The sequence below is a fragment of the Mytilus trossulus genome, chromosome 7, assembly GCF_036588685.1.
Source record: "Mytilus trossulus isolate FHL-02 chromosome 7, PNRI_Mtr1.1.1.hap1, whole genome shotgun sequence".
Lineage (NCBI taxonomy): Eukaryota > Metazoa > Mollusca > Bivalvia > Mytilida > Mytilidae > Mytilus > Mytilus trossulus.
Genome location: NC_086379.1, coordinates 17,438,539 through 17,456,759, shown reverse-complemented (window position 1 = coordinate 17,456,759; position 18,221 = coordinate 17,438,539). Strand labels below are relative to the sequence as shown.

At 31.8% G+C, this 18,221-nt stretch overlaps 1 protein-coding gene across 1 annotated transcript; it reads right to left on the bottom strand.

Moving 5' to 3' along the window:
- Positions 1–2,967: 2,967 nt before the first annotated feature.
- Positions 2,968–8,121, bottom strand: LOC134726213 (interferon-induced very large GTPase 1-like). The gene is made up of 2 exons (XM_063590613.1): positions 4,717–8,121; positions 2,968–4,122 (listed from the first exon to the last, which is right to left on the bottom strand). The coding sequence occupies exons 1-2, from the start codon at positions 8,119–8,121 to the stop codon at positions 2,968–2,970; spliced, it is 4,560 nt and encodes a 1,519-aa protein (XP_063446683.1).
- Between the last annotated feature and the right edge of the window lie 10,100 nt (positions 8,122–18,221).

The window sequence follows — 18,221 nt, the reverse complement described above, 5'->3', positions numbered from 1 at the left end:
TCTTGCGATCACTCATTAAATTGTTTGCCAAAATGTTTTCTGTTTTTATTAAATTTACGATTTTCAAGCGTCCATAGGTTTATTTTTTGAAAGTTAATATCTCTTTATTTGTTGAAACCTAAAAAATGCAGGATGTAGTAGCAAATGCTATCCTTTTCAAATATAATCTAAAAAAACTACAAGTTTATTTGTGTTCAACTAAAGGTTTACGCTTCCTCAATTAATCTTTGTTAAATTTGCAATTTAAAAAAAAATGTGCAGAATTTATCTTTGTTTAAACAAAAAAAATAGGCATGAGGTAAGTTTTATCCTACCAAGTACTACAGAAAAACGTTCACAAAACATTATTGATTGAAATAAACAATTAATTTCCCCATAGGCGACTATGATAGCCCTTTTCGAGATACAGACTTGAGATATAATAATAACGGACGCACATATCAACCAATCAGGATTACCTATACTCTGAATTCTGAATACCATGTTACTTTCATAAAATGGCTGCGCCCATAATATCTAATGGTTTATTGTCACCTTTGTCAATTAGAAAACATCACTGGAAGTTAACCCCTTAATTTTCCACCACTTTCTTTCCTGTTTACAATCTTTAGTAACAATGTAACCTCAAGTTTCCAAACTAGAGGCTCTCAAGAGCCTGTGTCGCTCACCTTTGTCTATATTCATGACAAAATTCTCTGTTTTAGTGTTTTTATGCGGTCAATTGACAATTTTGGTCATGTTTATTTATTTGCAGATCTTACTTTACCGAACATTCTTGCTGATTGTCTCTATCTATAATGATTTAGCTCAGCAGTTTCGAATTCAGAGAAAAATTTTGTAAAAGATTACAAATATTTACGAAAAATTGTAAAAAGCTGACTTTAAAAGGAAAAAGGAAAATATGCAACTATTATACTTTTGCTTTAGTTTCATAAATATAAACCTAGAACTGACTTTTACCCCTATGATGTATTTTTAGTCATGTCGGCCATGTTGGTTGGCAGGCGGGTCATCAGACACATTTTTTAATAGATTGTGACCAAGTTTGGTTAACTTTGTCTCGGTAGTTTCAGAGGAAAAGATATTTGTAAAATATGACAAACGTTTTACAAAACATTGTTAAAAATTTCCTTCAAAGGGCAATACCTTCTGAAGGGATCAATTGGCTCTTTTGATCATGCTCACTTAATGTATAGCTTACTTTGATGAACAATTTTGCTGTTTACAGTTTATATCTCTCTAGTATAGTATTCAAGATAATAACCAAAAAACTACAGAATTTCCTTAAAATTTCCAATTCAGATACAGCAACCCAACAACAGATTGTCTAATGCGTCTGAAATTTTCAGGGGAAAAAATGTTCACATGATAAACATTTTTACCCCATGTCAGATTTGCTCTAAATACTTAATTTTCAGAGATCTATCACAAAAACTGCATTTTACCCCCATGTTCTATTTTTAGCCATGGTGGCCATTTGGATGATTGGCAGGGACATCAGATACACATTTCAAAATATATACCCTCAGGAAGATTTAGGCCAAGTATGGTTTAATTTGGCTATGTAGTTTCAGAAGAGAAGAAATTTGTAAAAGATTACAAAGATTTCAAAAATTGTAAAAAAATTACCTTAAAGGGCAATAACTTCTTATTGGGTCAAATGATAATTTTGGTCAACTTACATTTTTGTAGAGCTTACTTTGCTGAACAATTTTGTTGTTTACAGTTTATTTCTATCTAGTATAATATTCAAGATAATAAACAAAAACTGAAAAATTTCCCTAAAAATACTAATTCAGAGGCAGCAACCCAACAACGGGTTTTCTGATGCGTCTGAAAATTTCGAGGCAGATAGATCTTGACCTGTGAACATTTTTAACTCATGTCAGATTTGCTCTAAATGCTTTAGTTTCAGAGATATATCACAGAAACTGCATTTCACCCCCATGCTTTGTTTTTTAGCCATGGTGGCAATCTTGGATGATTGGCGGGGTCATCGGATAACTTTTGTAAACTAGATACCCTAAGGATGATATAGGCCAAGTTTGAATTAATTTGGCTCTGTAGTTTCAGAGGAGAAGATATTTGTAAAAGTTTACAGACGACGACGACGACAGACGACGGACGCCAAGTGACGAGAAAAGCTCATTTGAGCTAATAAAAAAAGAAATGTGCTTTGAAACACCCAAGATATATCTTTATGACTCAGAATTGTTTTACTGCAATTAAATATAGAGTCAATGTCATACAACTGTCAAATTCATTGGAATGTTTTTTTGTTTGCAACCGGATGTGACGTAATATGATTTACTGGGATTACACCTGTACAAAACAATAAGCGTAAAATGAATTTAACAGGTAGCAACCCATACAAATGAGGCAGGGTTAAATATTTACAAACTCTCAACCACCACCTCCCCCATCTACCAAAAAAAAAATCAAACATACTGGACTAGTGGTGTAACAGCCCTACATTAAGAACATAGGAACAAAAAAATGTGTGTTTTTTTTTCAAAAATAGCTTGCTTTACACTGCATCGGTACAAATAGGATTGATCGGGACAACAAAAACTAGACATTTTATCATACGTACTATGATGCAAATTAACACACAAATTTATAAGCGTGTGTGAAACGTACAACATGTTTGTGTGAACAGAACGTTGAATAGTCGATACAACAATTAATTTCTAAGTTGTGACCAAAGGTACAAGTATTTTATAGGAAGTTGTCTAGCTTGATTTAATGATAGACATATTTACTAATAATACATGTAATAGAAGATGTTCCATTAAACTATATTTTTTTAATTGTTCTATCGGAATAAGATGGTTTGTTGTTGTTTAACATGAAACAATTTCTTATCTTTTAATTGAAACCCAAAACGAGGATTAATTGCAGGTTAAATTTTTTTTTTTATTTTCTTTCAGCTAACCTTTAACCTGAATCATCAGTACTGCACATTTTTTAATAGTAATTCAAAGATTGTATTGCCTCGTTCAAGGTTATCATTCTCCAATGAAATGGTAATTCCGGATACTTCACGTTGTATCTGCTTTTGATTTCTTCTTCAAACCTGCATATATACCAAATCCAATATCTACTAGACGATAAGTCGTCATCGCTCTCTATCTTCCAGGTTGGATCAAATGTTTTGTAATTACGATACTTGTGTAAATTGTGATGTTTATCCTCTGTACAACTAAATCCATACTTGTTGCAATAAAAACTTAAATCAGAAGCAACATTAGCATCACAAGTGTCTATACATAAAATATCCGTACTTTCCCAATGCCACCCAGATACACCATTAAACTTATGTTTGAAACACGTATGACAATTTTGATGATATTTTGTTGTTTTTTCGCACGGCTCAGAACAAAACGGACATTGTTTTTCACAACCCCAGAGACGGTCAAAAATTTTCTGGTAAGGCTTGGGGTTATTCCAGTTAACGGAAAATCGTGAAATACCTCTGAAATGAACAAAACAAGATTTTTCCGTATCTATCAAATAATCATTAATGAAATTTGTCAAAATTTCAAAATTACTGACATGTATATGGCGCACGAAATTGAGATCTGTTATATTTATAAAACCACTTTTCAAACATAGTCGTTTTGACCAGGCTTCCATGTCAGAAATAGGGTCATCTTTTACAATTTCTATAGCCTTTTTTGTGGAACTTATGAATAAACCTACTTGCTTTATAGCACATTCTAAATATAGTTTTCCGTCTTCAAACAATTTTTCGTCAGTATATATCTCAATAAACCTGTTAACGTAGGATGTTGGGTTGTGTATGTAAGCTAAAAAATTATGGAAGTTGTCTTTCCGAGCTAGTCTTTCCATTACAGTTTTGATAAGATTGCGTTTTGAAGAATCAAACATTTTCAATATTTCGCTGACTAGTTCGTCCTGAATATAATGGGTTACACGTGAAAGGATAGCCTTTTTTATGATATCTACAATACGTAAAGCTGTTTTTTTATCTTGAATTACCTGATTTCGTTTATCCTGTTCTTCTTTAAATTTTCTCTCCTCTTCTTCCCTTTTTTTCTTATCTGCTTGAATTTCTAAATCAAGTTGTCTTTTCTTCCCCTGTTCATATCTCTTTTTTAACTGAAATTCTTTTTCATTTTGTATTCTTTTTCTTTCTTCCTCATCCATTTTTAGTTTCATTTCTCTTTCAGTTTTTTCTCTTTTTGTATCTATTTCCTTTTCTATTTTCTTCTTCGTGGCCTCTATCTCTTGATCTTTTTGTTTTTTTAAAGCCTCAAGTTTAGCTTCAGATTTTAGGTTTTGTCTTCTTATTTCGTCTTCGTGATTCGCTCTTTCCTCTTCGTCAGCTTTCCTTCTTATGTCCTCTTCCTCTTGTCTCATCCTTATCTTTTCTGTTTTAAGCATCACGGCTTCAGATATTAATTTACGAAAATTATTTAGTAATGTTGTTTTATAATTTGTTCGTTCGATCTGTAAGCCAGATATTTTTTCGTATTCCTCATGGATCCGCTGAAAAACTACGGCACAAGATTTCCAAACGTAAACTGCAAGCATGGCTTTGAAATTTTTAGATAGAGAAAACATGTTTTTAAGCGCTTCTGTTTCAAATATGTGGTAAGTTTTAAAAAAAATGTCAAATATTTCCCTGATTTCAACAATATTAAATCTTTTATTTTCCCTATTTCTCAACAAAATATCAATTTCTGAAAATACATCATTTGCCATCGTAAGTGCTATTTTTCTCTCTGCGTTTAATCTTTTTCCAGATACATGTCTTTCTGTTATATCCATTTCATTGATGCATCCTTTCATAAACCGGTAAGTAGTTTCTTTAAATTCGTCAACCGTTCGATGCCGTTCAAAGTTTGCTAGTTCAGTTTTAAGGTATAGCGTGTCGTTTTGGAAAAGTTGAAAAACGATTTTCCTAATTTCATCATCAATTGATAGTGCTTCTACATTGGTTTCTATATGAAATTGTCTTAGGTTGGCTGACCATAACTTTTCAAAGGCTATTTGTATGTCATCATCAAGCGGATGTTCAATGCATTTTTCTACAATATTATTTGCGTGATACTTCCATTCTTCCTTCTCTTTTGGTGTCAATATGATCCTTTGTCGAATCTCTAGTCTTATCCTACTTTCAATCATGTCTAATTCCTTCCAGGCGAACGATTGCTGTTCATTTTTGTATATTTTAAGCTGTTTCAGTCGATTCTCTTTCCATTGTATCATGATATCTCTTAAAGGTGCATCTTCTATGAAATCAGTCCATTCCCTTTGTAGATTTTCAAAACTAGTTGCAATTTTTTCGGTCAAATTATCTTCTATTGCAGATTTCACTTGTTCAAGGTCTTCCTCTTTTTCACAATTCCCAAATGCTGATTCTGCGTCCATTAAAAGGAACTGAGAGACTGTCTTTTCCAATTTTCGATGTAAATCAAAAAACTTTGATTCGGCCATTCGTTCAGCTTTCAATTCAATTCCATTCCGAAAACTGAAAACGAAATCTTCTGACAGAATTGCTTTCCATAAATCGTTAACTTTTAGACATATGTCTTGCACGCTAAAATATGTTTTTCTACGCTCACTGATGTCAGACATGATAAACTTTTTTAAACGGTCAACTTTCTCGCTATAGTCAGTGTTAATTGCACACAATGGTGGAGTTCCTCGCCATAAGTTAGGAAAGTAGAAAACATGTTTTTCATGATTAAAATGTATTATTTTTTCAAAAGAATGACAATTTGGCAAATTCTCTTGATCAGCAGCCTCATTGGTAATTTCGTTAAGACATTTTACCAATTTTAGTGTACCTGGTAACAAATTACTTGCATTAGTGTCTGCTACATCCTGATGAACGAAGATACAAGACTGCTTAAGTTCAAAATGTTCATGAACCTTTTTCATTCGAATACAAGCATGAACTACTATTTCCAGAATATCACTTACTTCAGTCAGGTTTTCTCCTCTTATATTTATCAATGTAATGTCCCCTACACCTACCACAAATGTTGCTAGTTGGTTATCATGTTCATGTGTTACCATTGATTCTCTGCTCTCATTTGACCGCAGTCCTTCTGTATCAAAAACTAATACATACTGAAAAGGAAACTGGTCTTTTGGCATAGGTATCAGCTGAAGGAAAACTCCCTTTGTACATCTACCAGTGCTTACTGCTAACTGAAGACCAAACATCGCATTTAATAGCGTAGATTTGCCTGAACTTTGTATTCCCATTATGGACAGTGTAAGAAGTTTTGTAGTGGATCCAATTTTACTTTCCAAACACCTAAATACTTCTTTTATCCATACCATCGGAACATCTGAAGCCGCACCATCCATCACTTCTAGTGGATATCCTTCGATGAGAAGATTAGCAGCAATACTTGGACAGTTTTCAACATACTTTAAAACATTAACATTATACCTTTTTATCTCTGGGGCATAGGTAAATGCTTCAAATATCTGCGCAACCTCTCTCATCAAATGTTCTACACCAAATGAAGCTTCTTCTATTTCGATCTTAATCCTTTTTATCTGAAGTTCTAACTGATCATTGTTACTTCCCTCTTTCTTGCTACCAATACTCAAATCATTATACATAGTTAGCAAATTGGGTAAAATCTTTTTTGATCTTTTATCGAGAAGAAGTTTCAAATGTTTGAGAAAAAACATTAACCTGTGAGGGGAGTCCTTTAATTCGAACAGGTTCTGTAGCATTGCAAGAGACATTTTGGGAATATTTGATATATGGTTTTGTTGTTCGGTACGAGTTTGATGTATTTGCTTCTCAATATCACGTTTTGTTTGAAGATCTCTCTCTCTATATTTTTTCTTCTTCAATTGAGACAGTTTGATCCACAGTTGTTGGATAGGTGTAGATTTTGCATCAATCAGACAATACAGTTTTTCGGCATTTTGGCATCCAGAAATGCATTCTGTTGATGCAAAATCGCAAGGTAATCCTGATTTTTCTACAACGCTAGAAAATGTAGATAATCGTATGTATTTGGTATTTGCGAGACACCTCAAAATATCCGATTTTGTTTCTTTAACAATTTCGTCCATACCTCTAAAGTTTCCGTCTGCTTTTAATTCAATACAATGGAATTCGCATTTTGCGTTTTTAGCCGTGGTTGCTAACTTTTCAATAAGTTCATCTTCTTCATCATAGCTCTTACTATCAGATGATGATTCTAATGCAACGATTATCGAAGCAGACGTGTTGTATATAGACGTTACAAATTCAAGAGCTTTGTCATCGTTTAGAAGTTCCATGGTTTGTAGCAGAACAACTACAACATTTGATACTGATTTAATCACATCTACAAGCAATGGATATTCCTGGGCATCTCCTCGCAAATTAAGAAAAAGAACTACATCATCAAAATTGTCAGTTTTTTTCTTCCCAAAAGGAACGAATTGTGATGCTTCCACTGTTCCTTCTAATATTCTTTTTGAATTAGTTCCTAACGGGCTATTTCTAGAGTAAAACGTATGAAAAAATGGATCTTTTGATAGCACGTTATTTAAGAAATCTGATTTTGAAAAATTTGTTCTGTGTAGCCTGATGAATGATACAATTTGTATATCCTGATCTGACAAAAATCCTTCGATACATTTTCCAGTGCTTTTTGTGCCTTCTGTTGCAACAAAGTCGAAGGGCCAAAAGAAACCTGCAGTTATCTGTTTGGATTGAATTATGACAGGAACAGCAATTCTACACAAAAACAGCTTCGAAACTATAATTTGTTTCAGAAAAGGAGAGCAGCACACATAAATAGCATTCAAAACATCTTGTGGGTGAAATAACGATAATTTTCGTTGACGCCTTTGTTTTCTTTTAGTTTCATTTTCCTTGGGCTGGTTTAGTTTTGTCTTTGTGTCAGTCTGTTTAACTTGGTTATTGATCATTTCTAAAATAGTTGATAATACTTCATCTCTAGCTCTTAAATCGACACTGATAATTTTATTCAATATATGCCATTTAATGTCTTTAAGTTCTAACGTTTTATTCAAGTTTGCCGCAAAAACATGTCGTAAGGAAATTTTACATGGCCAGTAACTTTCCAATTCTAGTAGAGACAGAACGTCTGCAAACGTATCACAAGTTGCCATGTCTCTTAACAATAATGTTAACGATGTATTGTACACTCATATATATACGTGTACTACCATGGTCAGTTATTGGTTCAAATAATGATTTAAAACTATAGGAACAATACGATTGATGGTTCCATCGTTGTTATCCGTAAAATCTACCTGCAAAAAAGTACCAATCTTTATTTGAGTTTGTAAAATTTATCAAATTTTGATAGTATGTTGTCCATTTTTGAATTTGAATTGTATCAAAAGATCACCGAGAAACGTAACAACAAATGATGATCACTTTCTGAGTAGTTACACATAACATGAATGTCCACGATGATTTTAATCTCTTCTGCTAGATTTTTTGTCCGGTTAGATGATACCTGCTAGACAAACATGTACACCTCACAGGGTATCGTGTTATGTATGCATCTTCTAATATAAGACTAGAATTGTTCACATATGTTATCTTCAAGACAATGAATAATTTTATTTCATTTATATTATTTCACCCAGGATCAAATTCTTTTCTCTCTAATTTGTTATGTTACTTTTTTGTAGTATACTGTAACTGACTACTATTTTTTCATAGAAGTCCATGTTATGACAAAATATTGAAATATACCAACTTTGCGAATACTTTACCAGTTTTAATCTACCATTTCCGGGTTTAATCCACCATTTTCTACATTTGAAAATGCCTGTACCAAGTCAGGAATATGACAGTTCTTGTCCAATTGTTTTTGATGCGTTTTGTATTCTTATTTTGCCATGTCATTAGGACTTTCCGAATTGATTTTCCTCTAAGTTCATTATTTTTTTTATTTTACTTTTTACTGAAATTTAGGAATCTAATGCTTTTGAGAGAATCGAAATCTCATGGACTTAAAATTCAATTGAGTTCTTTTTTATCTTCTTAATTCGTTTTTTCGTTTTAAATCACGCTAAACTAACTTTGATTTACATTCATATCAAATGGAACTTTATCGTCGTACCATTGAAATTTATGTTTAAAGTGACCTATAGACTTAAAGGGTCAGGTGAGCCTGCACAAGGAAAGAAGATATAACCATTATAAATCATATATCTTTGCTTTAAGGGACAAAAGAGAGACGAAAGATACCAGAAGCACAGTCAAACTCATAAATCGAGAATAAACTGACAACGCCATGGCTCAATATGAACAACAAAAAAACAATAGTACATAAGACACAACTCAGAAAAACTAATGAATAAGCAACACGAAACCCCACCAAAAACACTAGCTATCAAATTAATGTTCACAGATTTGACTCAAATTTTTATAAATAAACTCATCAAAGATACCAGGATTAAATTTTGCATATTTGATTCATAATACACTAAAACGTATATAGAAATGACAAAAAGTCTGAAATTAAACAGTAAACACAGCCTGTTATCGATAATATTTGAGAATGTCGTGTGTATTTTAGTATAGACCCTATTTAATTAGTTATTGAAACGATCAGATAGCCCGATATAAACATTAACATACATGTGAATAGATTACGATCTCGTGCAATAGGATTTGCATAGCTCTGTTTGGTGTCATGTTATAGAATCAAAAGATAAGTTAATTAACGTTTTTACCAGAATAAGAATATTTTTTTTAGGATAGAATCAGTCAACGATATTTCTCACATTGGTTTCACTTAATATGTTGGCAGTCTTTTTCTTTTAATGGCTGAACACGAATTATGCATGCGTTACCAATCTCCAGCTAATGAGTGAATTAAAGGTCACATGAAATTCAATACTGATTTGATGAGTTCAAATTCAGTTGTAAGTGAATAATTCATCAGCGACATTTCTTTGGTCATTTTGACAAAATCAAACCAAATGGATGCTATAACGAATTATTATTTCTTTATTTTACTTTTATAAATGATTGCACCAAATGAGAATATATTCTAATTTTTTTTCATAGATCGTAACTAGTGTCTTTTAATAAATAATGACTATTTAAGAACAAGCGTAAGGGTAAAAGATTCTTCAATCAGTACTGAGCCTCCGAAACCCTTTTAAAACGACCAAATAAACAGACTGCTGTAAATGTCTACCAACCATTTCTATATATATATATATATATATATAAGATTATTTTATCAAGTAATCATTCGTATAGATTGTCTAATTCGTTTTTATATTTGTTTCAAACTATTATATTACAGATATTTTCTCTAAAACAATATATCAATTGATTTGCTAGTGATTTTTTTTCACACACAGACATACATGAATGGCAATTTCACAATTGCCGTTATTCAAGAAATAATTTAACTTACTTCTTATTTGTGAACTGTTATAAAATCAGCTATGATTCTTTTTATGGTCACTGTGTCTTCCGTTGGTCGTTGTGGACTATGATTTTGATTAAGTTATCAAACGGTTATATACAGGACTTTTTATATAGCAATCTATATTTAACCTGACATTTTTATTAGCACCATGTGATTTATCTTTTTTCGGTCAAGATTATATTGAAACTTGTGTAACTGATTTAATCACGTAACTTTAAACTAAAAGAAAAAAAGTAAACAAGTTTGTCGATTTTTATAGAGCCCAGGCTGGCATTCCTAAATGTGTAGTGGTCTGACTAGGTCAATTCGTTTGTGTTAATAAAATATTTATCTCGGTATTTCAATAATTAAAATAGCGTTTGTCTTTAGTTGATGTGTTTCCTTGGTTTAAGTGTGTAACCTGGATTCGTTTTCTCTCAATCGATTAATGTATTTCGAACAGCGGTATACTGATGTTACCTTTATTTATGGGAACAAAGATTTTTTTTAAATGGTATCTTAAGGGGGATCGGCGGTATAAATCGATTTTTTTTCCAAATACTTTAGGATTTCGGGTTTTTTTCTACAAATAAACTTTATCATATACTTAATGGAAAAAATAAAGTAAAAAGAACGGTCAGTTCATTTAAGCTCACAATATTCATTCAAAAGAGGCATGCATTTTTATTAAGGTACTTTTTTTTAGGTTGAACTAATAGGAGAAATTGCTGTAATATCGAAATAAGAAAATAATTTAATTACAGAAATCGCTTAAATGTTATGTTGTGTCGTAGTTTTCTTATATTTGATACGTTTCCCTCAGTTTTAGTTTGTAACCCGGATTTGTTTTTTCTCAATCGATTTATGAATTTTGAACTGCGGTATACTAATGTTGCCTTTATTTACAATGTTTACTTTAAGTCAGAGATGGGGTAATTGTAATTGTAATCGTTAATCAGCTGTAATTGATTACAATTTTCAAGTAATCATTGTAATCATTAATCATCCAAAAATCTGATTACATGTAATTTACTTTATGATTACATTCTGATTACAATGAAAAAAATCTTAAACTGTGTTTATGGTCAATAAAGGAAACTTTTTGTTATTCTTATTCAATTTATATTGAACATGTGAAGATAGTTTGGTTTACTTTTTTTATAATGCATGACAATTGGTTTGTATACTTCACTTTCAGTAAAAAATAAACTGTTACAGTATTGAAATGTCATCAATAGCATACGGAGAGATATATAATATAATTATATGTTTCTGGCCTTAGTAAAACATATTGTACATATATTCAAAATTTAAAGATGTTCATATATATATATATATATATTTGATAATAACTGTTATATTCAAGTAATACTTTTCTTTAACCCTAAATTATAATCTTTTGTTAATGTTGTGATTTTTGTCAACTTTGAATTGACAGGTAGGAAACCAATTAAGGTTTGTTTTTATTGCAATTACCAACTGAGTATAGCTGTAGGATGATATATATGGTAAAAAATAAATCAGACATGTGATAATTTATCCAATTAGCACAAATTTAATTAAAAGTTGGACAAATATCTCTTTTTAATTAGCAAATTTTTTTGTATGTATTAGGACTGGACATGTAAAATGCAATAATTTTTAGCACTTGTATTTTGTTAACAATTTGATTAAACTGATAAATTTATTTCATCCATATTTTAACTCCCATAAACCATTGTAAACTGTATCTTGAAACAAATATAAATTAAAGTCTAGAATATATCAGAAAACAAACAACAAACGCTTTTTATAAAGCTATATTAAATTGAAGTCAAAATATTTTTTTCAGAGATTAATAATGATAAAGTGCAATGGGTTATAACCAGTGACACAATGTTCATGTATGTATGAAGTGAAATTTTTAGGTTTATTAAATAGATAAAGTTTGAAGATATCATTTTATAATATAGCAAACACAATACTTTCTAAAAATTGCTATAGTTATATATTAAACGTTTATTCATTCACATCATGAAAAATGTTTATTTTTTTTTAATTCATTGTAATCAAATGTAATCATTATTACTTTGCCAATGTAATCATTAATTTAATTAGACACTTTCAGAAATGATGTAATCATTAATTTAATTAGACACTTTCAGAAATGATGTAATCATTAATTTAATTTAATCGTACAAATGACAAAGTAATTGTAATTTAATCAATTACATTTGAAAGTAAACGGACCCATCTCTGCTTTAAGTACAGCTTATTTGAAGAAAACAAATAAAGGTCACCGATGAGGGAGATAATTTAGAGCTTTTTCGATGATTTAACATTTTAAAAAAGGGACGAAAGATACCAAAGGGACAGTCAAACTCATAAATCTAAAACAAACTGACAACGCCTTGGCTAAAAGTGATAAAGGCAAACAGACAAACAATAGTACACATGACACAACATAGAAAACTAAAGAAAAAAACAACACGAACCCCACCAAAAACTAGGGATGATCTCAGGTGCTCCGGATGTGTAAGCAGATTCTGCTCCACATGTGGCACCCGTCATGTTGCTTATGTGATAACAAATCCGGTAAATAGTCTCATTCGGTAGTTCACATTCATGAAATGGAAGTGGATTGTCGTAACGACGTAAGGAAACTATCCGATATCATTTGTGAAACGGTTATTCCATAGCGGTCAACCGTGATGGCGTCCGTAAAATTTACGAAGGGATGATTTTATCTTCACCATTTAGAACTCTTGGTTTAATAGCTTCCTTGTGAGCAGTAACCCTCTATCAAGAAAATTATCACATGAAATGCAGGCACGGGAATATCATATCAATTGGGAGATATATACCCCGTATGCAGGTGCTGCTGGAATGTTGCTACTTAGAAATGGAAAGTTCACTATTAGAAAGCTGAAATCATCTCTTTTGTCGTAAAGATGTAAGTCAAGATATGAGGCTGACTTAACTGTATCTGTAGTATCCTTTATCTCTAGTTCAATGTGATAGATGCGTTCCATGTAGTCACCAATTTTTGAATTATTCAGTGAAAGAACATCATCTATATAGCGGAAAGTAGAGTTTAAGGATATAGCTAACTTCTTATCTTTCTCTCTAAGAAGTTCCTGCATGAAGTGAGCCTCATAATAATAAAGAAATAAGTCGGCAAGTAGAGGGGCACAGTTTGTTCCCATTGGAATGCCGACAGTCTGTTGAAAAACACGTCCTCCGAACTTTACAAATATGTTTACAATCAAGAAATCAAGCATCTTGATAATATCAGTCTCAGAGAATGATTGGTTAGAATCAGAGTGATCCTTTACAAAGTAGGATGTATTCCTCCCTAAGACAAGATACTTGTATATACGTTGGGCATTCTTCTTTCTGACGCAAAGCAATAACAAGTCTTTCAGTTTTAATACTGTTTCAAGATGAAAGAGAGTTAGATTGTATTTACTCCAAAAGATCTTTAGAATTTTTAAGTATCCATTCTGATTCACGCCACCTCTAGAATAGGCAGTTTCACAATAACTTTGAAGCCCGTCTTTGATTGCTGATAAAATAGATGTTAATAAATTAGAAAGAGGTTTCGTGGGGCACCTGGAAGACCCAGCAATATACCGTTACTTGTGAGGACACTTATGTAGTTTAGGTATCCAATACAGTGATAAAAGATCAAGTTCTTCATCTTTGGTTGAAATTCAAAAGGAACATAGAACAGACCTGTGATTATCCAGGATTTCCTCTTTGGTAAGTGATATCCCGTTTGTAAAAATGTTTCAAAAAAGTACATATATTTTAAGAAATCGCCAGTTATACACAGTTAACGTTTTTTATAATGTAAAAACCCCTAAGGATACAAGCATGTTGAACGAATTGAGATATATACATTATGTAAATAAAGGCAAATGAAAAACAGACCAACACAAAAAAAAGCAATAGGAATCGAAAAACTATCTCATCTGGTATGTTTGCGGTAAAGAGCTTCCTGTGTGAAACTGATATATCAAAATCTAAAACAAACAACATGCTATATAACATATATAATACGTGACCAATAATTGTTTTCATATGGCTTGTGAATAATCTGAATTGTCAAATTGATATACAATTTCTTCTTGAGAATTGTTGACGGCGAAGACGGCGAAGATTTATGTGAACAAATAATAAATATAGTAGTTCACAATAACCAATATACACCGTAATAGACGCACTTGAGAAGTATTTGACATAAAATCATAAAAATGTCAGAAATAAAAAAAAAATGTAGTAAAAGAGGTACTCGAAATTACTTAACAACGAAAATCTATCTGAAAATAATCATTTAGTGGAGCACATTAACTGATAAACAACTTAATAAGTGTTTTTACCAACAATCATAAAATTCCTACAAGGTTAAAAATCTTTCGGTACAGATGAAGTGGTTTGGAAAACCTTGTTTTAGACAAATGTGATTGAACGAATTCTTAAGATATAAACGAAACACAGAAAAACCCGTTCACTGTCCAAATAATTTATGAAATATCAGAAGTCATAATAGTCATAGTCAATTCAATGCAAAAAGTAAAATCACAAAAATACTAAACTCCGAGGAAAGTCCCTAATCAAATGTCAAAATCAAAAGATCAAACACATCAAACGATAACAACCGTTATATTCCTTTTTTTCGCTTGTAGATAATGGTGGATTAAACCTTGTTTTATAGCTAGCTAAACCTCTCACTTGGGTCAATATACGCAGTTGTTTCTCCATAGCCGGTAATGGTAACGTTTTCTTCTATATCTCAGTCCATATCGTAAACTTGGATATGTATAATGGCTAGTTTCGAAACTGACACATTTTCACATACTAGTAGGTGGTTAAATTATCCTGGTACCTTTGATAACTATTATCCGGGTACGAAGTGAGATTACTTTTCCGTAAATAAGCATACCCCGAAAATCCTTTTTTGAAGCCGCTCCTCGTTGTAACAAATCCATTTTTTAGCAATTAAATTCTTTGGAAAATTTAATACTTTGAACACATTTTATAGCTTCATGGTTGATACACATTTCTTCTATGTTTCTCTACTTTCAAAATCAAAACAAAGTGTTAAGCTCAAGTTAAAAATAGAAACATGTCCAATAACACTACACACAGATTTGTTGTTTACTCATAGCTTTTTTTTTTAGTACCTTATTTTAAGGCGCACTAGTGATATTGACCAAATGTATTACAGTCGCAACAAATTCCTTTATAATGCTTTAATAGGAGTACAGCAGTCATCATTGTGTTTTAATCTTAATCACTATAAAAACAAACAAATATGTAACAAAGAAGCAGCCCAAAAATACCATAAGCAAAAATGAAATTCAAGAATACAAAAAGTTACAATACCACAAGAACGGGATGTATAAGTACAAAGCCACGTCATATGTATCAAAGAAACGCAAACGGGCACACAGACAAAGCACACACGCTACAATTAAAGACAAGAATATAAAATTATCATAGAACAATAACACAATGACGGGATGGATAAGTACAAAAATATTGATTGTGAATCCTGTATTTTTGGTTGCTCTTACTTTCACTTCAACATATTACTGTACAATTCAGTAGGATGTGTGTATCACGATAGCAATTGCTCAAGCAGTTAACCAAATTTGCTGTTTGAATTCTTTTCCCAACAATTGATCAACTTGAAAAATATTTTGACAAATTGCTTCAATGAAAGGTGGTTATTATTAAGTGTGTATAGCGAAATTAAGGTTATATTCACAGTTCAACTCCAGTTCGTTATGGTATAAATTACTGTTAAATCAGCAACATTTTGCTCTGTGACCCGCTCCTCCACCCCAAACCCCCTATTAACTTAATTTGGTAAACAAAGATTGACCAATATGGTTATATGTAAAATCAATTTTGGATAAACAAAACTTGCTGCAATTCTAAATATCGATAATCCACCATGCACAATTTTGTCAATAGAACAATTTACAAATAGTCGTGGAAAGTTTAGCAAGCTAAAAACCAAAAATTCACCCTCTTTTTTCTTCGGGAAATGTCTGTACCAAGTCAGGAATATAATTGGAATTTTTCTCTTCATTTCATTTGTTGATAAAGTTTGTTTTTTGTCACTTTTTTAATTTACCTTTGAGTTTGATAGTTTTATTAGACTGTTTTAAGAAAAGCTAATAAACCGTTTAGCAACTCATGGAATAAACCAGTACTGGCAGGAGCACATTCTGAGGCATATATTAAACAATTATATTTTTAACAATAGAAACATAATTATTGTGAAATTAAGCCTGAAACCGAGTACAAAAAAGAGTAAGATATACAAACTAAGCTATGTAGATTAATGAGTTGAATTGAGTATTGTTAATCATGTTAATGGTGAATCCAAGCTTCATTTAGGCGTTAAAGATACAATTAATTTTGTCATTATAACTTTCGATTCAATAATATAGTATCTTTACCACAGTAACATGACACACACAGATCTTGTATTACTTATCTTTTAGTCTGTTTAATTTCTTTGTTGATAAAGTAGATATCTAACAGCTGTTGAGCCTTTACAACGCACCATTTTATCATGATCTATGTTCCAGGAAAAGTTACCTTTGATTAATATGGATATCTCAGACTGTGTAAATATGTAAAATGTCTGTCATTCTTATATTGTGACTTTAAAGTGGTGACGAAATTGTTGGTACAATTAAAACATTAATTGTCAATCAGTAGGATTGTGATGGATTGTTGATTTTTCGTCATGTCTTTTTGTCTTTTTGTATCACTTTTAAAGGTAGATTACACACACTTCTAATTTTCCCTGCAAGCTCTCCGGACATTAATGAGCGCTTTACTTGCTCGTCAAATAAAATATTTTCATCTGTACTTATATTCTTATTTAAAATCTGGATTGGATGCAGTTTATCAATAGGACAGCAGACCTTTCTTTGCTAGAAGTTTCTGTTTCTTTTTTGTTTGCTGTTCATTAGAGTGTGAATTATTTTTACATTATGACAAGTGATATTTTCGGTGTCAAAATTTACATGTGTTTTTGGATGTGCTTTCTTAAAAATAAAAACGTGAGCGATTTTATTTTATAACAGAAAACTATTTTTATGTGAACTTTTTATAAACATTCAAAGCGTCAGTGGTCTGTCATTATATGTATAAAAAAAATTGTGGTTTGATTGCCAATGAGACATCTCGTCACAAAAGTCCAAATGACCAAGAAATTAACAACTTAAGGTCCTCGTACGACCTTCAACAATAAACAAAACCCATACCATACCATAACAAATGTAATCAATTCAAGAGAAAAACCTATCTACCTTATTAGCAATGATTAGTGTACAAAATGATAAACGAAAAACCGATATCTTACACAGCAGCAAACGTCAACCACTGAATTACAGACAGTGGTGTAACATAAAAATTGTGTATTTTTTCTCCTATATGAGTTTAATAATGCTTTGTTTGTTGTGTCTATTTTGGACAGGTTTACCTTATTACTCAGCTTCTAACCCCTATCGTGAAATTTTCACTTGGTATTCAATACCCTGGCCTACAATGTGCCACACATACCAGAGACACTCAGACAACAATATTTCAACATAATTTGCCATGAAAGAAATGGTTCAATGTTGTATGTTATTCCTGACATTACACTGCGGTACTCAGACATCAATAGATCAAACTGATTTTCCACGACAGACAATGTTGAAGCTGTATGTTATTCCAGGTAAGGGGAGGGTTTGGATCCCGCCAACATGTTTTCACTTGCCACATTCTGTACGTATGTGGCTGTCCCAAGTCAGGAGCCTGAATTCAGTGGTTGTTGTTTGTTGA

Coding starts and splice junctions, on each gene's coding strand:
- LOC134726213 (XM_063590613.1), bottom strand. CDS start 8,121: ATGGCAACTTGTGATACGTTTGCAGACGTTCTGTCTCTACTAGAATTG. Junction 4,123..4,716: donor CACTTACGATGGCAAATGAT/GTATTTTCAGAA, acceptor AAAGAATTTCAG/TTAAAAAAGAGATATGAACA.